The 24,136-nt window shown below is 39.1% G+C and overlaps 2 protein-coding genes across 5 annotated transcripts in view; one reads left to right on the top strand and one right to left on the bottom strand.

The window, feature by feature from the left end:
* SEPTIN2 (septin 2) lies at window positions 1-22,685 on the bottom strand. Of its 4 annotated transcripts, none has more exons than XM_072867501.1 (13): window positions 22,214-22,685; window positions 19,395-19,427; window positions 18,131-18,251; window positions 14,748-14,834; window positions 13,727-13,850; window positions 10,874-11,008; window positions 10,471-10,588; window positions 9,047-9,148; window positions 8,581-8,726; window positions 7,844-7,927; window positions 5,364-5,421; window positions 3,404-3,516; window positions 1-2,985 (listed from the first exon to the last, which is right to left on the bottom strand). In XM_072867501.1, the coding sequence occupies exons 2-12, from the start codon at window positions 19,401-19,403 to the stop codon at window positions 3,412-3,414; spliced, it is 1,089 nt and encodes a 362-aa protein (XP_072723602.1). In that variant the 5' UTR covers window positions 19,404-19,427; window positions 22,214-22,685; the 3' UTR covers window positions 1-2,985; window positions 3,404-3,411. The 4 variants fall into 4 exon arrangements, with proteins under 4 accessions (XP_072723602.1, XP_072723601.1, XP_072723603.1 ...); XM_072867500.1 differs by lacking the exon at window positions 22,214-22,685 and adding an exon at window positions 21,979-22,085; XM_072867502.1 differs by lacking the exon at window positions 22,214-22,685 and adding an exon at window positions 21,974-22,069.
* HDLBP (high density lipoprotein binding protein) overlaps window positions 22,145-24,136 on the top strand; it is a 41,216-nt gene continuing 39,224 nt past the window's right edge. The window contains exon 1 of the mRNA XM_072867495.1: window positions 22,145-22,291. The gene's annotated coding sequence lies outside the window, so the exon portion shown is untranslated. The remainder of the gene's footprint in view (window positions 22,292-24,136) is intronic.

Below are 24,136 nucleotides of genomic sequence, written 5' to 3'. Positions count from 1 at the left end.
TGTATTTTAGCATTTTTTATTATAGTCTCGGCTAATGGCAGTACATAAAACAGAATATAACAGATTTTTGTACCAAGAGCAAGTCATTTTTGCTACCAACTATAAAGCTCTGCAAATGCAAAAGTATTTTGACTCCTAAAATAAAAACCATAACAATGCTGTAACAGAAAAAGAACTGTGGCCAGTTCAGCAAGCCACCAAACATCATCTACCGCTTGTCTCCAAGTCTTTCTTCTACCAGTAGTTGAGTTTGTCTGAAACAGAATCTGAGAAAGGTAGTCTCACTTTTCACGTCTTACCATGAAACCACTAATTGTAAGACCATCACAAGAAAAGTGAAGGGGAAAAAGGGGAAAAGACTTGGGAAGAAGAAGCAATTAGATGTCTTAAGTATTTCTGTTAAAATGGCAAGTGCCATAAACTTGCTTTTTCCTATTAAAAAAACAAACAAACAAACCCAAAACAAATGACATACGAAAATATTTCTCCTGCTAGAATTTGTAGATCAAAAATTATTTGCCTAAGAATCAAACTTTATCCTGATCAAATATTTTAATAGATACATGATATTTCGAAGACTAAGACATTGCCTAAAATAATTCCACAGGTAGTGACCAAACAGCACTAAATGCATGGACAATCTGCTTTTGTTCCCATCTTAGGAAATACAGGAAAAAAACTATCAAACCGACATACACAGAGGGAGTTACATGTACAACCAGTCCCCCTTTGCATACAATTTAGATTTCACAGTTTTTCTTCAAGTACGGGTTCATAGTACTATTGCAGTTTACCATACCCTACCAAACTTACAGGTGAAAACACGAATGTCCCAGAGTTGCTGTCCTTGGCAAAGCAGACAGTGTCTGAAGCATGCTGTGTTCAAAACATTTGACAGAGAGATACCAGACAAATAGCTTAAAAGTCAACAAATGCTGCATTATCAGAAAAAAAAAACCAAACCAAAAACAAAACACCAGATTTGTGGCAACTGAAGAACAGCGTGACAGCATGAGACTTCACAAAGTATTTGATGACTTAAGTTTACAGTAAGTTCTTTTGGTAAATTTATGACAACTGATTCACATAAATATATCAAAAGATTTTGAAATAAATAAGGTTTTGTGGAGTGTTTTCTGACAATACTGCCACATTACTTTGTTTCTACACGTTCTTTCAAAAAAGCAAGACAAGAACTTATAAGTGCATGGTATTCCACCTAAGTTTTATATGGAAATATTTGACACAATGGGACTTAACACTTCTGTGCATCTCAACATACAAAAAGGTTCTCATTTTCACTTTTGTCAAGGTTAGGGAAGGTAAAATGAGTTATGCAAAACTTTGACAGTAATTGCTTTTGAGAAGAAAACTGGAGCTCCCTAGGAAAGGCTATGGTGCAGAATTTTACTTCACATTTTTAGAAAGATTTAAATATAAAACAATTCATCAACAGTAGTTTCCGGCAGGTAAAAATTTCAGTTGCTTAGCAGGTTTATATTTAATCTAGCCACTTAAGTACCACTGGAATTATACATTAGCTGTAGCAATTCAATTAAGATTTTTCAAAGAGACGTTAAAAAAATTATAAAAGTCACAGCTGCACCTGAGCTCAAAGAAGAGAATAAAGTTGCAATTCTATCTATTTATTAGCTGTTCAGATAACAACAGAGTTGTAACAGATCAGATTAGGAAATCTGATTGCTGGCTTTATGAGAAGTAGTAGAAAAACCAGCCACGGTGTATTACTGCTTACCCTATCAGCTACCACCTATGTAGCTGTATATTATAGCTGTTATTACATACTGCAAATACAATACCAAACATGATATACAGAAGTCCAGCCAAGCTAAAAACCAGTATCCTTTACTATCAGTGTTAAGGAAAGTGACCTTGGCCTAAAAAAAAAAAAAAAAAAAAAAAGTGTAACTTATCAGAGTAACTTCAAAGTAATACTGCTAACTCCTCCATCTTGGAGCAAGACCTTAAAATACAGTTTGCATTGATCCTGTCAGGCACAGATCACTTTAAAAAAAGACAAGTGTGCTAGTATATATTTTATACTACAATTAACAGTTTGCAATGCCCTAAAAATTGTATGAAAATACTCCTTAGGAATTATAGAATTTCTTATGCATTTTGATATAGGAAACACCCAGGCATAGAAAACTACTCTTTGGGGTTTACCTCATTTAACAGTATCAGTATTATTCAAGTTTATTTGGCTATAGTAATGCCAGAAAATAGCAGGACTCATTTGTGCTAACCTACAAGAAACTATTAAAAATTACCTGCAATAGAGTGAGAGATTTTAGGCAAACAATAAAGAATATATGTCCCTCAAGGTTAAATCTGAAGGAAATAATGCCTGTCATAAAATACAGTGTGCCTCTTAACAAAATAAATAAGAGGAAATGCCTCTTTAAGACACAAGGCATGCTTGAATTTTAATTTGATACTTGCAGAGGCCAAGGAAATCATCTGCACTGAGAGACAGAAAAAAGGCTGATGGTCTCACAGACACACACCTGTAAACACTGCAAAAAATAGAAAGTTAACCTTGCAGGGATCCCTAGTGAGGTGACTGTTACATGCCACCGAACAAGGTATCACTGACAGCTGTTTATTTCTAAATACAAAGTTAAAAGCAGGGAGCTAATAAGCCATACTAAAAAAAGAATTATTATCTAACACCCTATCAGGCTAGAAAAGTTTCAATGTCTACTTTGTATCCCTAATACAATGGGAAATTGAAAATAAGCTCAATATAAGAATTACTAAACAAAGTCAAATGTGTATAATACATAAAATACCAACTGACTACATGCTATGAAATACGTATCACAAGAGTTGCCACAATGCATTTCCACGTTAAACTCTAAAGCAAACTCCAAGTCACATGTTGAGCAAAAGGCATCCTTTCTGGTATAACACCACCATAATTCAACTCCAAAATGACTCCTTTAAGTCAGGATAGAAAGTAATCTAAAAACAAGACAGAAAAATACAATTTAAGATCAGCTATCTTCTCACAGAAATAAAAAAAAACTGCAAACATTTTAAAAGTCACAATGAAACAATGACTTCATCGTGAGTTTGAGAATCACCTGTTTACACAATGTCAAAGACTCGTTCCATGATTCTTGCCAGCATATGTTGTATTGACTTTCTAGAAAATTTGAATATATATACATATATATCTACACACACAGACAAACACACTAATGTTTAGTTTGGGTCCAAGACATTTCACTTCACAAACAGTAGTTAAACCTTAAAAATTAAAACTAAGATTGAAACCTATGCAAACCCATGTTGTAAACATTTTTCCAAAACTTAATACCAACCACAATAATGAGTAGTAAAAAGAAAAACCCTTTAAATAGCTATTTGAACATCTTACCAAAGACTTTATACATGGTGTCCATGAACCGCACTGCTATCTCCTTCTCCACTTTGCATCTGCATCTGCATCTGTGCCTGCATTCTCGCAATCATCTCCTGCATGCGACGAAGCTGGAAAAGCAGCACAGAAGAATCCTTTAGCCTAATCTCACCTCAGAATATGACTCTCTGCTGCTACCACGCTATTAATTATTTATATGAAAGAGGGAACGCATATCTGCATTATCTTTATCTGATAGGTAACAATCTCAGGTTATGGCACCTTCTTCTAACTGCTCTTCTTCATCCATTAAGAGGCTGGAAATTCACTGACTGAAATAAGGCGGCTTTATTATTGTAATTTGGAATGAGATTTTAGGCATCCCTAAATGGCAGTCTTTGCTTCCTCTGAAGTTAAATGCATAAAAATGATGGTGCTGAAGTGCTGAACAAACACAGTTACTAAAGCTTATCACCAGTAGAAAGCAGCTTGTTTCTGTCCCTCCAAAAGTACACCTCTATCTGTCACGAAAAAAAATTGTCAGGATTACTTCCCAACTCCCTTGCTAGTGATGTCTAGGTGGAAGCAAGTATTACAGGTAAATCATCCAAGGAGACATAAGCATTATTAAAAATGGTTGAAGCTCAATTTTAGAGCACTGCAACATTTAAACACAGGGTAATCACGTAACTCAGCTACTAAGATTAATTCAGCCATGTTGCATGTACAATACTTAAATTCTTTAATTGTATTCATCTGACAGGTGGGAAGTCAACCTCACTACTGAAATACACTTGGGCATCTGCCTTTGTTCACTTACATTTTAAACTCAAACTAAACTGTTAAGCGTAACAATGAAAAGTTAAACCTGTGAAATGTTTACACTATTATTTTTTCATATTCCTTGAAACAATGACCCTTTTCATTTTTACTCTAGTTCTTGGGTAGCCACTAAGACCACTAGAAGACTGAGCGTCTGCTTGTGCTAGAGCAGACCAAAAAGTCCATCTAACTCAGCCTTCTCTCCAACACTGGCTATTAGCAAATACATGGAAGAGCCTAACAGCCAGGTGCACTCACCCAGTATTTCCTGACATATGCTCTCAAACTCTAGAAATCTGTCAATTCTGAACTTGCTAAATGAAAAAATTCTACCTTTATGTTTATTTCTGGAGAAAGCAAAACTCTCCAGTCTCTCAGCATTTTTGAGCTTATCTGCATTCTTGCTATGCACAGAATTCCATGCTAAGGAGTTCCTATCTCAAAAGTATCTTTCTTACTTGAAATCAGCCACCTATTAATCTCATTAAATGTGACCTGTTTCTTGTCTAGTAGATTACCATTCATCCTGCCATCTGTGATTATGTAAGCCCCTTACTATATCCTTCCCCTGTGTCATCTACTTCCCAACGAGAACATTAACCTTGTACAGGACCTGCCTCAGGTCTCCACTTCAGCCTTTCTGTCCACTTTTTGCTATTCGCTGTACTTTTTCTAGTCTTGGCTATATCCTTTTTGGGTTAGGGGGACAATGAAAACAGCTTTAGAGCTATGCATTATGGATTTATCATAGTGGCAGAATGAGAATTTCTGTTTCGTTCTTTATTCCTGACAATTCCTACCATTGTTCCCTCCTTTGCTGCAGAGCTGAACTGACTTTTTCCCAGTCTGCGGTTGCTAACTTTAGAACCTTTACTCATGTGAGGATGGCTCTCCCTCTCCACACAACGTGCATTATATCCATCGCTGACTGGTACAATGGAATCAGGCATTTTACCAGATTCCACCTGTTCCAGTAAGTCAGTATCCTGGGACTCCTCTACCCCTCTTCACATTCTGCACCTTGAATAACTTTATATTAGCAAATTCTGTCTTTTCCTTTACAAATTACCAAGATCATATAAATCACTTGACCTAAAGTAATGATACAAGAATAAAAATTCCCCCATCACAAGAGTATAGAGTTCTGTCATCTTACTTCAGCTTCTTTTTCAAGCAGAATCTGGTCTTTATTTACTTCTTCATCTTCTATTTTCCTAAAATAAGATTAATATTGTTCAATAAAGTGCATACATTCCGGATTTTGAACTTCCAGAGAATGGTTTGTTGACAAAAATCAAGGCTCTTAGAACACATATGTTGGAGTTTCATAATACAAACAAGTTTCATTGAAACATGTTCTGCACGTAGCTGCAATTCATGTCTTTATTTTTAAATTATTTTTAAGACATCAATTTATCCCTTACTCCTTCATAAAGTTATGCCCAGAACAAGTATAAACAGTTCTAGCTATGACTTTAAAACATGACAGATATTCGCATGTAGGTATCAATAAAAACTATTTCTGAACAGTATTCAAGTATAGCAGTTTAATCGAGCATAACATTATCTTAACTGATTGCAATTTGAGTACCACACAGATAGAGCAAATTCAGAAATACTGCAAACACATACTCAACTCTTCTCTTTCATTGGTGCAATAAATCAATACAACTAAATCAAAATATAAGTTCAAGGTAATGCCGGACAAGATGCTAACAAAAATATGGAAGCAACATGTAAAATAACCAGTGCTCTAAGAAATTCTGTATCTGGAAACCTGCTACTTCCAGGCAGAACCTTCCTTTGATGCAGTTCTATCCCATCTCTAACTTCATGAACAATGTTTGCTACCAAGCATCTAAAAGGCTCCTAACCAAAACCACAGAAGTAGCACAACCACTGTATGTATCCAGAATCCTTCTAATTGGAGGAACCCTTTATCCTCTGCTCCATTGAATATTTTGAAGTTTGATTATTTTTCTAGTATAGTCACCTTTCTTTTTTTGCAAGTCCAAAAGATTTATTTTGTATAACATGTTAAAGTATAGTACAAACATTGATTACTCCTGTCAAAATTAAGCAAATGCTTTCAATCAGTATCTCAGCAAACTCTTGCTTAATTGGGATGTTCCAGTTTTACATTGAGAAACCAAACATAAGAATATTTTTTATGTACTGTATTTTCAAGATTACCTACTACTTTGCTAACAGATTTCTCCTGTCTCATGTTGCAATGGGGAAGATCTGCTAACAGATCTAATCACACAAGTGCCATCAAAAGTGCAAAGCGAACAAACTGATGCCTGTTAAAAGGTTAACAGAGAAACATTGTCAAAAAATCCTCTGTGCCCAAAAGCCTCTAAGAACATCAGCGAATACAGTCAACAAGCACTAATTGCCAAGCACTGCCAGTGGGGTAGGTACAAGTTTGAAATAAATTCACACAAAAACCACACTCACTTACAGTAAACTTAACTACATTCTAGCAGCACTTCAGAAATGTGATAACAAAGATATATAGACCACTTAACTAGACAAGATACAAAAACATGTTTTAGTTTCACAAAGAAAGATACCCCAACTTAACAGCAACTTATTGTCACAGGTCCTTGGCAGAGGCAACTTTAAATACTCTAAAAATTGGTAAATATTATTTTAACTCTGATGACCTTAGGTTACATTACTTCTAAGACCTTTGTACATACCTGTTGGATAACAGGCACCAGAACTTAGCAAAAATATTTTTTTTTAGCTTGAACTTCAGAAGACAGGATTTAAAAGTCAGGGGAGAAGAGCATGTCATCTTGCCTGAAGGGAAAACTGGACTTGTAGGCCGATGCTACAGGCAGAGATAAGCTCCTTTTCCTGAAAACTGACTAGGCATGTGACAAAACCTATGTCAACAGCATGATGGAAAAAGGTTTGCAAAATATATCAAACCCACTGAAATGTGCAATTGTGAAACCCTCTAGTGGTTGACATAAGAGAAGCAACCGAAAAATCTAAACCAGGTAACACCCAGTTTTCAACAAGAACTCACAAACTCAACTTTACAAACCCTGCTATTTTAGTTAAAAATGGGGTGTTCTGCCCATCTCTCTTACCAGGAAAGCTGTGCCCTACCCACCACAGCTCAAAATAGGGTTGAAAGACATTATCCTGTGACTGCTATGCAAAGATAATTATTTATTTATACCATGTTTAATAAAGCACTGTGGAAGGACTTGAGTTTCTTTCTAAAGACACAGTTAAATATTCCGGTAGTTAATTCTGAAAAAAAACAACAACCTTTAACATATCAGCACTGACCTAACTTGCAGATTTTTGAAGACAACATTTATCATAGACATCTGCCCTACTTATTTACCTCAAACATTCCAATCCAACTGTGTTCAAGCCTTAAAACAAAGCAGAGATCTAACTATACCCTTTTAATGTCACAACCGTCTCTTCAGATTTACGTACTACTTTTTCTTACACTCAGTGTAAGCTGGTTGACTGAACTTGGCATTGACTGGAGCTACAGAGCTGTCCATGATCTACCAAATCCTAGCAATGAAATGGTAGGAGAGACAGAGAGGCCAAAAAATAAAATTCAGAAGAGGAAGAAAGAGCATGTAAGCATAAGATGACAACCTGCCACCTCGTTTGAGCCTCTCAGAGCGGAAGTTCTCATAGTGAAGATCCTGGGTCACCTCCTGAAGATCTTGCATATGGGTGCTGGAGGAAGAAAAATAATTAAAACATTCCTGTGTCACATCAACTTGCTTAACCAACTCTCATATTCAGCACTGTATTGGGTCAATGTGTTCAGCATGTACACCCATGCACCATGCTAATTTAAAAGCTAATTTAAGTTAAATCAGTGCAATAAACAACACAGAGAGAGACCACCTCAGACCCTGAGGCAGCCCTGACATAAGCTGTCCTCCTGGGTGAGGCATTTGATGAAGCAGTGCTGGGCAGGGGAAGCAGAGTAGCAAAGCCTGAAAAAAATCAACCAGTGGACTTTTGAAGTCTACTCCTTTGCAGATATATATCTACATTTAAATAAGCACAAGGTATGAAGCAACCTGTTCTGTGTTCTTGGGGATCTGAATAGCAATACAACACTGTGTTCAACAAAAGAATTAGACAAAAGATTATTTTCACAGAATCACTGAGTAATTCAGATTGGAAAGAACCTATGGAGCCTATGTGGTCCAATCCCTGCCGAGGCCTAGGCCAGCTAGGTCAAGGTTGCTCATGGCCTTCTCCAGATAAACTCTGTCTACAAGGATTCCACAACTGCTCCAAACCCCCATTACAGTCTTTGAGTATCTTCTTGGTGATTGTTTTTTAAACTACCATTTAATTGGAATTTTCTAACTTACATTAACATGGTCCTCAGCTTCAGGAAGTCATTATGTTCCGGATTCTCCACTTCAACTACACCCCATGGGTAGAGTCGACCTCTAACTTTTTTACCTTTGGCTTCAATGAGTTGATTGGATCCCACTACACAAAATGGAATGCTGGCCTGAAAGCCAAAAATGCAAAAATTACTAATAATGAACCAGAACAAACAACTCCAAGAACAACTCTTGTTCTGCTCAGCACGGTATATTATGGTAAGAAGTTTGTAACGCTTTTAATTTGAGACTGTAAAAAACAAAAAAAAAAAAAAAAAAGTCACTGTTACAACCATCTTCCAGACAGAGAAGCCTGGGCACAGAGACATGGCGATTCACTCAAGGTCTCATTGTAGGTCACAGCATGTATCTTGTTCTAAAGCCATCTGAGCAGTCCAAAAAGATACAGTATATTATCCACGTATGTAACCTATGGAGACAGTCATACCTTCAGGAGTCTGGTCTGCTCTTTAAAATCTTCATCCTCATCTGATTCAGCATCAGGCAGGTGATAAATCTTGATGCCATGCTCTTCTATTTCACCCAAAATCTGAGATTTATAATGTAAGAAATTGAGATAATATACATGTAAAGTCAGTACTTTTAAATCTTATGGTAAAATTACTTAAGCAGTTATACACAATCTCTTGAGAAATTTGGGGCTCTTACTGATCCAAATTACTCGGCAAGTATTTGTTTTTAAACACCATATCTCTTCATGATATTCAACAACCACTTGCCACAGACTTTCAGACAAACAATAGTGTTCAAATAAACACTGTCCTTTGTGGATTACAAATAAGAAATTGAGCTTTTTTTAAACCTTTGCAATCTTTTTTTTAATTATAAAGCATTGACTCAGAAGTCAAAATTGCTTGAACAGCCTAAAACTCCTTGCTCTTGCCTCTGAATTACTATTTGGGGGATAGAGGTGGGAGTGTTTAAAAACCTAACTGAGCTACAGACACAACAAATACTTTTTTCTGTCTTCATGACTGCAGACTTCATGACTAAGAATGGCATCCGCAGCTGGAATCCATTTGCCATAAACTCAAATTTTGCTCTTAAAAAAAAAATATCTTTATTTCTGCAGAATTCTAGCACAATATGCATATCAAAGTAAAGTATACTTCTCTATTTTTATTACAAGTTGGGTAAGATAACTATAAGGATTTTCACAATAACTGAAAAAAGTCATACATAACGTTTTAAATATAACAGCTAAGACTGGATCAAGTGTGCCTTCTGGCAAGTTAATTCTAACACTTCTTTCTAAATTTCGTAGTTGTTACTGACTCATGATGGTTTGTTGCATTTCCCCCCCCCCTCAGCAAATACAGCATCAAGTCCTGCAAAACTGAACGTGTTAGGGGGTCTTGCCTATGGAAGAAAGAACTGGAATGTATTAGAAGAGGGTGACATAGGGGAAGAAAAACAACCCTAAAATCAGAAAAATCTCTGAAAATCCTATTTTTCAATCATCAGAATTCTGACTGGGGAAAAAAAATATATGCACATTATAGATGCAGATACTCTCTCTGCTTTGGGACTGATTAAACAGGTAAGGAAGCAATTACCATTAGCAAATGCATTTAAATATTTTTCCAAAGTTTCAAAGTTCACTCATAATGTAATTGTAAATCTAGCCAATCTGCCATTTCACAGGCAACATTTTAAGGACAATTTCTCAGTTAAATACATAATAAAAGAAATTACAAGATATCAAACTACATATTAAATAATGTTACGCTGTGCATGAGATTCTATTTTTCTTGGCTAGGACAGACTAAGGTTGAACGACAATGCCCCTCTCTTCAGCAACCATGCCGCTATAAAGTACAACATTTTTTGGCAAGCTAGAAAAATACTTACCCTTTTCTTTAGTCTTTCTCGCTCTTTCAGAGAAAGTGTATCAGCTTTTGCAATCACTGGTACAATATTTACTTTGTTATGTATGGCCTTCATAAACTCAACATCCAGAGGCTTAAGGCTAAAATTAAAATATGGAAAATTTTTAATCTAAATTACCCAAAGGCTTAAGGCTAAGATTAAAATACAGAAAAAGTTTATTTTTTAAAAATCTAAATTACCATTTTATTTTCACACCAATAGAGATCTCTATCCTTAGAGAGAAAGAACACACCCGATTAATTCCAGCTGTTCTAGTACTTCCTTAAGCAATGGCAATCTGATTCTGAAAATTTAAGTCAACAGGCACAAACCAACTCCCCAAAGTAAAATAATTTTAAAAATAAAATGACAGAGAAACACCTACCCATGACCAAACGGTGAAATGAAATAGAAGCAGCAATGAACTCGGTTATCTATGATATGTCTTCTGTTCAAACCACTCTCATCATGCAGATATCGCTCAAACTGCTCATCAATGTAAGAGATTATGGTCTTAAAACTGTAAAACAAATATTGATTCAAGAAATCATGCTTGTTCCCAAATGGTCAATAATTTTAGTGATGTTTCAAAGGTAATATTAAAACACCAAGACATTCTGCTGATGAACCAACCTGCTGATGGACAAAAATTAATTTACTGGTGCTGTAAGACTGTAAAAGTATAAGAGTGCATATCTTAAAATTTTACTTGAATTCCAGAATAACAAACTACTATGCATATTTTTTTTTAATAGTAAGATAAAAATATACATACGTGTAACACACAACTTCTACAGCAAATTTATCTTGGGTTAGTATTTATCTTTTGACTAGTATTAATTACACATGCTCAGGATAATCTAAGCTTCGTGTTCCAAACTGATTTAAAATCACAGAAGGGTTTGGGTCAGAAGGGACTTTTAAAGACCATCTAGTCCAACGCACCCCGCCATGGGCAGGGACATCTTTCCCTAGATCAGGTTGCTCAAACCCCCATCCAACCTGACCATGAGCACTTCCAGTGATGGGGCATCTACAACTTCTCTGGGCAACCTGTTCCAGTGTCTCACCACCATCATTGTAAAAAACGTCTTCCTTACGTTCAACCTGTATCTACCCTCTTTCAGTTTAAAATCGTTGCTCCTTGCCCTGTTACTACAGGCCCTGGTAGTAAGTCTCTCTCCACCTTTCCTATAAGCCTCCTTTAAGTACTGAAAGGCTGCAGTAAGGTACTGAAAGGTCTCCCCGGAGCCTTCTCTTCTCCACGTTGAACAACTCCAACTCTCTTAGCCTTTCTGCACCGCTGTTCCAGCCCTTGGATCATTTTCGTGGCCCTCCTCTGGACCCACTCTAACAGGTCCATGTCTGTCTTGCACTGGGGGCCCTGGAGCTGGATACATGTCTCAAGAGCAGCGCAGAGGGGAAGAATCGCCTCCCTCGACCTGCTTCTTTTGATGCAGCCCAGGATACAAATGGCTTTCAGGGATGCAAGTGCACATTGCTGGCTCATGATCAATTTTTCATCCACCAGTATCCCCAAATTATTCTCTGCAGGGCTGCTCTCAACCCATTCATTTCCCAGTCTGTACTGATATTGAGGATTTCCCCAACCCATGTGCAGGACCTTGCACTTGGACTTGTTGAACTTCATGAGGTTTGCATGGGCCCACTCCTTCAGCCTGTCAACGTCCCTCTGGATGGCATCCCTTCCCTCTAGTGAATCAACTGCACCACTCAGCTTGGTGTCATCTGCAAACTTACTGAGGGTGGACTCAATTCCACTATGTCATTGATGAAGATACTAAATAGTATTGGTCCCACTATGGACCCTTGAGGGACACCACTCGTTACTAGTTTCCACTTAGACTTTGAGCCATGGACTGTAACTCTTTGGACATGGCCATCCAGGCAATTCCTTATCCATCTAACAGTCCATCCATCAAACCCATCTCTCTCCAATTTAGAGGCAAGAATGTTATGGGGGACCATATGAAAGGTCTTACAGAATTCCAGGTAGATGACATCAGTAGCTCTTCCTTTATCCACTCCATCACAGAATGCCACCAGATTAATCAGGTGTGATTTGCCTTTGGTGAAGCTATATCGGCGGTGTCTAATCACCTCCCTATCTTCCATATGTTTCAACGTATCTTCCAGGAAGATCTGTTCCATGATCTTACCAGACATGGAGGTGAGGCTGACTGGTCAGTAGTTCCCAGGGTCCTCCTTTTTAAAAATGGGTGTGATGTTTCCCTTTTTCCAGTCACTGGGGACTTTGCCTGACTGCCATGACTTTTGAAATATGATGGAGAGTGGCTTGGCAACTACATTTGCCATAGATAACCCGATGAGACGGGATGCATCTTGTTGGGTCCCATGGACTTATCAAGTCCCTTATCAAGTTCAAGTTCCTCAGGTGGTCTTGAACCTGACCTTCACTTATGATGGGAGGGACTTCATTTCCCCAGTCCCTGCTTTGAGGTTCAGCTGCTTAAGAGATGTGGGAAGAGGGATTACCATTGAAAACTGATTGCCATTGATCAAGATTTCTCAGTACTTATGATAATGTAAATTTCTCAAAAAAAATCCAAACAATCAAACCCATTGATGATGAAAATGCACTTAAAAATGAAGCACAGAATCTGAGAATGCTCAAATGAACGTGGACAAGATCTAACGGTGGATTTTTACTTGCACTAAAGACTAGATTAATTACTTTCCTCAGCATATTGTTGAATTTGTTGTGTCCCAGTGGTTACATTGCCTTCTGACTACACAAAAATCAAGGTCACTGTTCACTTAAAACTATTCCAAACTTAAGACAGTTAACTAAGAATTAAAAAATCAAAATATCTGTGTCACAAAATTTATTTCAAGTTGTGTGGAAATTATTGATGACTCTTTACATGTATCTGAATGAACTCATAACACTTAAATTAAGCTTCCTCAGAATTAGAAAACATGCCCATCTCTCAAAAAATCACACCTCAAATTCAGCACTTCACATAACACACCAAAAAAAGGTAAGATAATGACTTAACAGTATAATGACTTTGAACCACCTTTGGAATGGAAGTGTTTAAAAGAACTAGGGTTGCCACTTGGGCAATCCTACTTTGAACTGCATATCATTATTAATATAGCCCCATTTCAGTTACTTATTCCTGCCCCCCCCATGACAAATATGAAATGGATGTCAGTCTTCATACATAGATCAATATATACTCTGTGTACATACCAGTCTCGACAATTGATAGCATCCCCATATCCTGGAGTATCTACAACTGTCAGACGTAGTTTCACACCCCTTTCTTCAATTTCAACTGTTGATGCTTCAATCTGCACAGTGCGTTCAATCTTCTCTAAAAGGCAATAAACTTAATCTTTCAGAACAGAATTTATAAGACTATGTAATTTTGAGATAAGGTCAAAAGATTAAATGGCAGATGCAACTGTATAAATGTTATTCCATGGATTACCTTCTAAGGCCTGATAACTTAACAGCAAGACTCAGTACTTAAGTTCTTCAGATTTTGTTAGAAGATTATTTGAGATTTCATACTGTTCTTAAACATAACATAGAAAGGCAAAAGAAATTGAGAAAAAAGTGTAGGTAATCAGCAATTTGGAGAACAATACTAAATTATATGTAATGGATTTTTTTCCTAAGGTTGGAAGGGGTAAGTAATTGTCAGCTAACATGATAAATTATTAAAGCGAGTCATTCAACAAGTAGCAAAGAGGGAAAAAAACCAGCATCTTCCTCTATTTTCTTACAATATTCTCTTTCGTTGTATTATTGCATGCCTTGGTTAACAGAATGAAAAAGGGACAAGGGACCGAAGAAGAAAAGGAGGTGAAGTTCACATTCACTAAATATCAACCCAAAGCAAAGGAATCAAGTTGTAAGTCCAAGTAGGCATAAACAATGCATATGTTTAGAACTGCAATAGATTAAAAATTAAAGAAAGTTTCTGATTGTTTATCTTACTGTGACACGGCGACATTTCTTTAAGCAAAAGAAGGGATCAACTTTCCAGGTGTCAATATCAATACATCCAAGGACTAAACAAGAAAGACCCCATATACATCCTGGGTACAGAGGGAACCAATTCTATCAAACAGTTCAACTATAAGGAAGTACATTAGAAATTACTACAGCTAGAAATCACTACTGGCTGTTACTAAAATTGAGAGATAAAAGGATTCAACTCCAAAAATCGTCGAGAACAGAGAAACTAGAACAAAGATGTGTTTACCAGCAGCTCCTGGGATTATCCTTTCTGGGTAGAGATCTGTCAAGAAGAGGCTGTTTATTAATGTAGATTTTCCTAATCCAGATTCACCTGTGATTCAATATAAAGATAAATTCAACATATTTACATAATTAATTTCAACAGTATCCAGACAGTATAATGTATACATTTTTTCATGTTAAATGTAAACATTTTAATTTAAAAATTTACAGCTTATAATTTTGTATTAGAAAAGTTTGCACAAGAAGGTTGAATAACAATTTTTACATCTCAGCTTTATAATACACTTTCCCAGAGCTTTCACTGATGATTGGTTATTAAATCTGCCAGTCAAGTGGAGTTCTGATCAATTTAGACTTAAAATTTCCCATTTCATGTCTCCTGATTTTTTAAGGCATGCTTTTCTGCTATCAGTCCAGAATGTGAAAGATCATACACAGTGAGAAGCTAGATGCTGCCTAGTCTGTATCATCAATTTAAACAACAAAAAAGGCATTGCTGAACTTCTGCACAGACAGCCATCATAAAATACGATTTATTTCTGCTTTTTATGCTAATATGGCAAACAATAACCCAAGGGAAGAGGAATATGACATGGCTACTGAGCATACACACAGAGCAATTTTTTCACTTATGAAATTGGGGATTACCAGTGTACCATAAATATTTTTTTGTTCTAGGGCTACTGACTGACCCATGAGGAAAGTTCAAAAGCCAACTAATTAGCTAAAGTTCAAGATCTTAACCAGAACAAATCTTCATGGCATAAAAAAAGAGCAGCAACTTGAAGTGCTCAGTACTCAAATTCAGTGAACAAATCCTTTTCTAGAATTTGGGTTTTATTTCAGGTGTTGATAGAATTAATTTAAAAATTAGATATTAAAAATGGGCCGCATGATCCCTCTTGAGTAACACAGACTATTCTGCAACAGGAGTCTGACAAAAATATCTGAACAAAAGAAAAAAAGAGATGGAATTATTTTTTAAAGAAAGATTGGACTAGGAGCTGCCAGTTTTTAATGCCTTAAAGAATGCATCTCAAGATTGGATTTTACCAGTGCAGCCTTCACCAGTGAAACAGACATGCAGCCAGAGTAACTCAACAGTCACATGACATCATTTCAACAAAACAAAAAAAAGTATTATTTTAACCAGTGGCACATTCCACACATTCAGTCTGGGTAAATATTACATGTAAAACAAATCGGTTTTCATAGTCGCTGTCAAGGATTAATGAAAAGAGTAGTTATTCTAACTACTGGCCACAGTAGTTAGAGTTTAGTGACTCTCAAGTGAAATAATTAGAATAACTAGATGAAGTCATAGCTTAATAATGAGAATGAACATGAAATTGTTAATAAATACAAGTGGTTAAGATTTCTTTGGAAGCAACACAGCCAAGCAGCCAAATTGTTATAAACCCTAGCTCACATTTTCTCATGTTACAATAAACAATAGCAGAAAAAACAATGTGAAGAAGAAAAATAATTGATTAGGACTCTGTCAGTGCAGATAGCTTTTAAAGAAACATTCTCCTGCTCAGAAATTAAGAAGTATGGCAACTTAACGAAGAATAATAGTTCAATACAGGCATTGCGATATAGCCCACAAGAGAACATACTTAAGCCCCATGCATATTTCAAGAGAAAGAATTCACATTCCGAACTGTTGAAATAATCAACAATTCAAAGCACAGTTTATTTTATCTTACATCAACTGCCTCCCTCTGCTAGTGTGTCTTAAAATGTCACTCCAAATTTTCAATGAAATTACTTCTCTCCAAGTTCTCTTCCTGTAGTTTTCATTTACCCCTTAGAATACTGGCAGGCAATGACTGTAAAGTTAAATTTTACTCTGAGACGTGGGTGGGCTTAATTGCCTTTCTGTTACTCTGACACCATGTCATTTCCCCCCTATTTTCTATTTTACAAGAGGCTAGAAACGACTGTTTGGTCTATATAATTTTACAGAGCTTTCTGCCAGAACTGTTTCACATAGCACTATTTGCAATTAATCCCAAAGACATCTGGAAATTAAGTTTAGCCGCAGCAGAGAAAGCACATCTTTTGTTTCTCAGAACTGTTCAGATTTTTAGGATCATTGAACAGTAAATTCTGAAGAGTTACAGTAGATACCATAATTTGAACCATCTGCTTATAGTTTGGCTTTACCCTTAGATTTTATAAGATATCCATTATGATATTAGCCTAAGTAAATCCAATGAAAGATACAGTAAACAACTATGATAAAATTCTAGGAAGACAAAAATAAGGGCCAACTCTGTCCAACACTAAACTACAAGAGACAGAAACAGGATAAAAGCAATGCTAGGGCTGTCATTTGGCAAAACTAATGAAAGGATTGAGCATAGACTCTTTCTGTAACTACTGGAATCCAAAACAATTAAGAACTTAAACACCTCCTATCATGTACCGTCTCATCTCTCCTGCTCATTTCCACCGTGATCTCTCTTGGACAAATCTAACACACAAATGGGATTTTCTTCTTGTGACACCAGGTAATGAAGAACCTAATTGTATTAGGGCTACTTCTTGCAAAAGCCTATTTTAAAAGTGAGAATTACAGAGTTCAAAAAACAAAACTCAGAAGTTACAGCTCCCAAGCAGTGTGACCAGGAAAGATATAGAAGACGCCCAAGCCTGATTTGGGAGCCTACTTAATCTGCAAAAATTAACACCGACTTCTGAGAGGATGAAGGTATTTCTGCAGACACATTAGACTTCTCTTTCCATTCCAGATATCAACATAGCTTCTTAACAAAACATTGAATAGAATTGAACTTTAAATTATAACTGCTAACACAAAATCAAGATCAATTTTTAAATTAACAACTCACATCAAAACCAACTAATCCAATTATTATTCTCTTACAAGAGTACTTAGAAGGGGTGGAAAGACCAGACTTCAGATTCTTTTGAGCTACAGAAGCATAAAGATCATTTTAAATAGAATTGTCTCCTTAATACTATTCTCTTAATCAGAATACTATTCTCTTAATCAAAATACTATTCTCTTAATCAAAATACTATTCTCTTAATCAAAATACTATTCTCTTAATCAAAACATGCATTCCATTTTAAATGGAATGCTTGAATCCTGTAAGAGAAGGAGGGAAGTAACGATCACTGGATTGCATAACAAAATTTCTTCACTTCACCCACAAACTTATTCAAACATGGTTTGTAGTGTGGAAAAGAACTGCTGCATGAATTAATAAACTATAACAAAAAGTTAAATGCTACAGTACGGAAGAGCTTTCTGATGCAAGCTGAAGACTTACATTAGTGGAAGTAACATTCATTTTCATTCCAAATTCCCTGTGAGCAAATACTAATTTTGAGAAAGACTATAAAATGTTTCCTTACCAACCACCATAAGAGTAAATTCAAATCCCTTTTTCACAGACTTCCGGTGAACCTGATTGGGAAGGTTTGCAAATCCAACATAGCCAGGGGTTTCTGGATTGGTAAACTGAGCAGGCTGTTGCTAAAAAAAAAATAAGACAATAACAAGCAACCACTCAAAACATACTTGTTTGTATAACTGCTTTTCTCAGTTATTTCAAATGGTTTGAAGCTACATGACAGAGAGAAAACTACACAGGTGTTCCTGCTACTCAACAGTTTCACAATGAAGTACAGAACAGCAGCATTCACTTAGAGTTTAAAAAAAAAAAAGTTTCATTTATTCAGCTATCTAGCCAAGATCACCTTATGTAAAAAAGAAACAAAACCCCAAACATTTATTTCTTGAAGTGTGAAGTGCATTCACTAATCACACACTTTTTAAACAGTGTCTTCACACATATTTAAAATAAAAAAGCTTATGTCCAATGCTTATGGACTTAAATAAAAAGGTAACAGTTTCTAATCTGTTTTTAGCACATCCAGATGAAAACACTGAACGACTAGTGAAGTGACAGCCATCTGCTGGAAGCCCTCTTTAGAGATCTCTTTTAAAGGGCAGGTGGGGGGCAGGGACGACAATTTACACAATAGTGTTTCAAATACCCACTGCTACAAATAGTGCACAGAAATCGTTAGATCTATTAGTTTCCCTCTTCAAACACATTACTGAAGTACCCTTTATCATTCATTTCACTCCAATAAGCTAACATGGATGCTCTACCCATTATACCAAATGCAGGGGACCAAGAATTAGATGAACCCCAGCATGTCAATAATATTTTAAGTTACCACATTGTTTATGAAGGATTTTTCCAGAAGATGAGTTGACTCCATTAGAAAATGAAGAAATTAAATCTAAGAACATCTTTTTCTTAAACAATTACTGCTCAAAACACAATAGCAGAATGGAAGTTTCAATGAAAATGCACCAGGGAGCTTGTATGCAACTCCACAACCAAAATTAAATACCTCCAAGAGTATCAGTTAACTGCAGAGGTTTCTACTTGTAGGAAACTACTTTAATGTATGTTTTACATCACTCAATCTTTCAATATTATGTCTTCTAAATGTGAATTCTCTCTTATTTATGACCCATAAATTTAGCATACACATCACCATCAAACACGATGCAAGTTACACATTCCGCCCTTGCAGATTAATATTTAAAAACAAAATATCTGTTTCACATTGTTACATTGGAAGCCAGAAATGCTATTCTTACCTTGGACATTTTTATGAAAGGTCAGGAACAAATCTGGAAAAATAATAATGTTTTTCAGCTTATTAAAAATTGCACGAGGAAAAAAACCCAACAAAACACAAACTAATATAATATCCACTGTTGCACACTAAATTAAAAAAGGACCATTCTTGATTGGATGTCCAGATTTTGAAACAGTGTCAACTGCTTCACAAAGTATTTGACTCTTTAGTATTAATGAGGGGCAGAATTTTCAGCAACCCTTGTTCCTATTAACATCACTGGACAATAAATTCCAGCAACATGAATGTGGGGTGCTAAAGGCGCTACATGTATGACAAACCGTTTTGAAGCCTGAGAAAGAAAAGTTCACATCCTTTCCGGAAACTAACCAAACCAAACACACTGCTTAGAGACATCTTACTTTTTACAGGAAACAGTTTTTTCAAAGCTCAAAAAAACAATTTGTGTATTATTTTTTCTTTTTAAGCCTCCTTCCCCTCAACATTTCCTTTCATGCTCGAGTGCTCTGTAGAGTTGACAGCTTCAGAATGAAACATTTTCTCCTCCTCTTTTGTCTGGATGCTTGCAAACTCAGACAATTTAACTTCTGTTGCCAAGATAAGATTTTCACATGCAGCTGCATCACTTTGAGATACAAAGCAGACAGGAAAAAAAAATCTCTCCTCTAACACCTCCATGCAAAAAAGTCTCTTGACAAACAAAGACTTGTCAACAGAAGAGAACTTCTATCACACTAACTTGGCATTAATTCAAGAGATCATATAATTTACTATGGCAATATAAAAATGTTAGCATATGCTGTATCTTCAAGTGATGAGTGCTCCAAGTCCCCTTTCTACTCCCTCTCCTGGCTTGCCCTCTAACCAAAAATCTGTTCCCACTTACAAAGCCCACATACCATAGCCACCTCTTATCTACCTAACTCACTCCCACTTTCATTCTACGGATTTGAAATGATCACTGTCTGATTCTTTCCATCTTCCAAGCAGATTTTTGTCAGTGAGTTCAGCTTCATGTGAAATGACACCAAATTGCTTCGATGTACAGCATGCTTCAGCCTGTCCTTCCCATCAAAAAGCCATCTTCAAGTCAAAGCAAACTACCAAGTGTCAGACAGACAGGAGCCCAATCTTTTCAGTGCTAGGCAGAAGGCAAAATTGTTTTCAAACTGGTGGTGATTTCTGGCAGCTACAGCATTTGCTTCTCAAAGCTACTGTATATGTATACATATACAAGTGCAACCTCCTTTAGGTTTATTAAGATGCAACTTTTTAGTTCACCATGATTACTACACTGTTAACGTTACCAAGCTGCTTTTTTTCTTTTTCCCCCCCTACACACACAATAAGGAAGAGGTCAGTTTTGAGGAATGCTTTTTGATGGGAGGGACAGGCTAAAAGTGCTAAACATTGAAGCAATTTGGTGTCATTTCACATGAAGCTGAACCTGCTGACAAAAATCTGGCATGCTGATTACACACACAGAATAAAAACTGGGTAACACGCATCTCAAGTGAAGTTTCATGATAAAAGTAAAATCCAGTCTCTGCAATGTCTGTATTTCAGCTGGTCTATGATCTATGAAGTATTCAACTACTGAAGAGGTTATCCATGAGACTTTTATCATCCTGGAAGCTTGCTCCGATAGCAACTCTTCCAAGAGGGTTTCCTGCCGAGTGATGTCATTGATCCCTGCTTAACCATTCTCCATGAAAGATTTTCAATGCCAAACAAAACTAGATCCTGCTAGAACACAGAAGAACATTATTCTAATTCATGAGGCTTGTCTGTCACCCAACTTTTTCTCAGAGGCCTAAGAGCAGAGGACAGTTTCTCACAGCTACCAGGAAACGAAGGAGAGCTATTTATGCAGATGGCTGCAGTTACATTACATTTTAATATATGGACGAAGCACAGAAATCTTTCACGAAAGATCTTTCCCATAGCATTCCCTTCAGGGCAGCAACTGAGAGCTCCCACGCAGGCAGGGGCACGCAGTCTTGGCGCAGTCCAGATTTTCCTCTGGAGCTGGTCGATCATGTTCCTTTCTCTCCGGTTTCAACAACCCGGCTGGAGTTTTCTACGAGAGCGTCTTCTAAAGTGTGGCGTGCAAACGGCACTAGAGCAAACCTCACACTCTCTGGAAAGAGGGAACCGCATCTCGAGGCCCTCCCGTCGGCGGGTACTTCAGAAGCGTTCAGGCGGACCAAGCGACCATAAGGCCCAGCGCTCGGCGGGGGCAGGCGGGCCGCTACCTAACCTCTCCGGCACCCCCAAGCTGCTGGCGGCTCCTCAGCCGGCGCCGCCGAGCGTCGCCCCGCCCCGGAGTTGCCATCGGCCCGCTTCCTCCTCACCAGCATCTGCCCAAGCACCCCTCCCGGCCGCCCCGTCGCCTTCCCTCAGCCCTTTCCTCCCTCAGCCCCAGCCTGCTGAGCGCGTCCCGCGGGAGCGCCCAGAGAGGCTGCCCAGAGGGGCTTCCCGGAGAGCTGGGGAAGGGGCTATCCTTCACCACCCCTTCAGAGAGGGGCCGCGCAGACAGACCCCCAAACCTCACCGAGGGAGGGCAGCGCCCCTCACCTCACCTGCCGGACCGCGCCGCACGCAGCCAACGACCCCAACCGCCGCTCCCGCGCGCGCGCACCGTGAGGGGGAAAGGGGAGGAGCCAAGGCGCTCCGCCCATCAGGCCCCGCCCCCGGGGCAGTGCCGGGAGGTGCCGCGCAGGGGCCGGCGCGCATGCGCCCGCCCCATTCCCATAGCAACCCGCCGGCCAAGGGTACGTGGGGGAGGGATCACCCGTATGTTGGTAGGTCACGCACATTCCTCTTCTTTACCAAGATGGCGGCCAGCCCCTCGGTCTCGTACCCAGCATAGGCTTCGCTGCGGGCCTACTAGAGGTAAAGCCGGCTCCGCGCCCGGTGGCGCTGGCTGCGCGGGAGGGCGGCGGGGGGTGGGGAGCGCCTCAGGTAAGCGAGTCGAGGGCGCGGGCCCGGCTTTGCGGCTGGGCGCTTTCCGCTGCCTCCAACAAGATGGCGGCAGCAGAGAGACGGGCTCTGCAGGCGGAATGTCTAGCGAGCGCCCGGCTCTGCTCTATGGTCTCGGCCTTTCCGATTGGCGCGGGGTGGGCCACGTGCCGCCGGGGTGCTCCCTCCCTCCCCACCCCTCCTGCCCCATCGAGACGGGGTGAGGGGGCTGTGCGGAGGGGCGCGCTTCGCCGCCCGCCGTCCCGCCGCCGCTCCCTCTGGCAGCGGCCGCCCCGCACTGCGTCGGCGGCGGCGAGCGCTCCGGTGCCAGCCGGGGAGCGGACAAAAAACATGAGTCATGCCCCGCTTCCTGTGCCTGCGGCGGCCGCCCTCCGCCCCGCGAGTCAATCGGGGGTGTTCCCGGGCCGGCCCCTGGGAGACGGGGCTGAGGCTCGTACGCCTCCGGCCGTGACAGCACAGATGCGGTCGCCTTCCCTCCCCCTTCGGCTTGGTGGCAGATCCCGGCCTATGTCCCGAGGCCCGGTCTGCTTCGGACTCTTAAGGGTTCGAGCTTGAGTGTAATAGTGTCCTCTTGCACCGCTGATGGGCCCGGAAGCTGAGGCTCTGGGCATGGGCTGCTCTGAAGAAGGGTTTCTGCCTCACCTGTGGCTCTTCTGGTAGAGCCAGCAGCCTCTGTGTGATGGAGGGGAAATTCTGCCTCTTTACTGAACTGCTCTCTAGTCCTGTAGTATGGTTTTATTGCAGGTTATTTATAGAAGGGGGTGATCCAGGAATCAAGCAGAACTGAAGAGGGTTAAGTGTGGGGAGTTTGTGATCCTTGGGCCCAGCTTGGCTATAGCTAAAGTGGCTTGACACATGATAAGTTGTGCTTCCTGTGCTGGCCTTCCCCAAACAGTAGGAAGGATTCCCAACTGGCAAGAGCAATTCCTTCCACTGAAAGATTCGCAAGAGAGCAAGTCATGCTGGGAACATTAGTTCACTCATATCTGATGAGATCCAAGGTCCTTGAATTCACAGCTCTAGTTTAGAATTTGAATCCAAATTCACACCTCTGTGGCTGGGAAGTGAAAATTAGAGACATTCACAGTCCCAAGGGTTTTGAAGTAGTCAGTTCTTTTCCTAAATTGTGTAATGACAGAGAAAATTCTGCATGCTGATATGTGCTGTATTGCTTTTTTGCGTGTTTTCTGTTTAGTAAGGCAAGTGAAGCTGTTGCCCAATGATTTAGTCTCCATTTTTCCTACTGCTGCTATCCAAATGCTACGCAATTGTTTTCAGTTATAAGACAATTTAACAGATAGTATAATGTCTTCTTCCCCCCCCAACTAGACTGGAGAGTGGTGTTTCAGGTATCGTTTCATAGGTGGATTGGACATCTCTCCCTCTGGTACAGGAATATACATCAAGAGGCAAGGCAGGAAAGGAAGCAGTAACATAATTTGTAAGCTGTAGCTGTGTCTGCTAGAGCTCTGTGTGTCCAACCCTTTGCCTGTTTAGATTTAAACTGTTAGAAAAAGCAGTCTTCCTGTTTGTATGTGGATTGTCATGCAGCATGACCCAAATCATAGGCAGGGCCACCCACACACTCAAGCCACAAAGAACCCCCAACTTTTTCCTTCCAAAAAAGTCCACAGTAGTACAGTTTTTTCACAGATCAGCATGACAGGCACAGGAAAAGCTCTCACTAGATGTGGAGGTAACAGTATCTGGAGGCCTGTAAGTGTAGAGTGAAAGAGGCAGTGTAACCATTGAGTCTGA

The sequence above is a fragment of the Ciconia boyciana genome, chromosome 7 (assembly GCF_034638445.1).
Source record: "Ciconia boyciana chromosome 7, ASM3463844v1, whole genome shotgun sequence".
NCBI lineage: Eukaryota > Metazoa > Chordata > Aves > Ciconiiformes > Ciconiidae > Ciconia > Ciconia boyciana.
The sequence above is the reverse complement of the archived record's forward strand: the minus strand, read 5'-3'. Positions and strand labels throughout refer to the sequence as shown.

What these genes read in the sequence shown, in the direction of transcription:
- SEPTIN2 (XM_072867501.1), bottom strand. An exon ending in AAGCTGAGGACCATGTTAAT is followed by an intron (nt 7,928 to 8,580) that starts GTAAGTTAGAAA and finishes TTCTTCCTCCAG; the next exon opens with CACCCATATGCAAGATCTTC. An exon ending in TGCTTGAAAAAGAAGCTGAA is followed by an intron (nt 3,517 to 5,363) that starts GTAAGATGACAG and finishes CTGCTTTTCCAG; the next exon opens with CTTCGTCGCATGCAGGAGAT.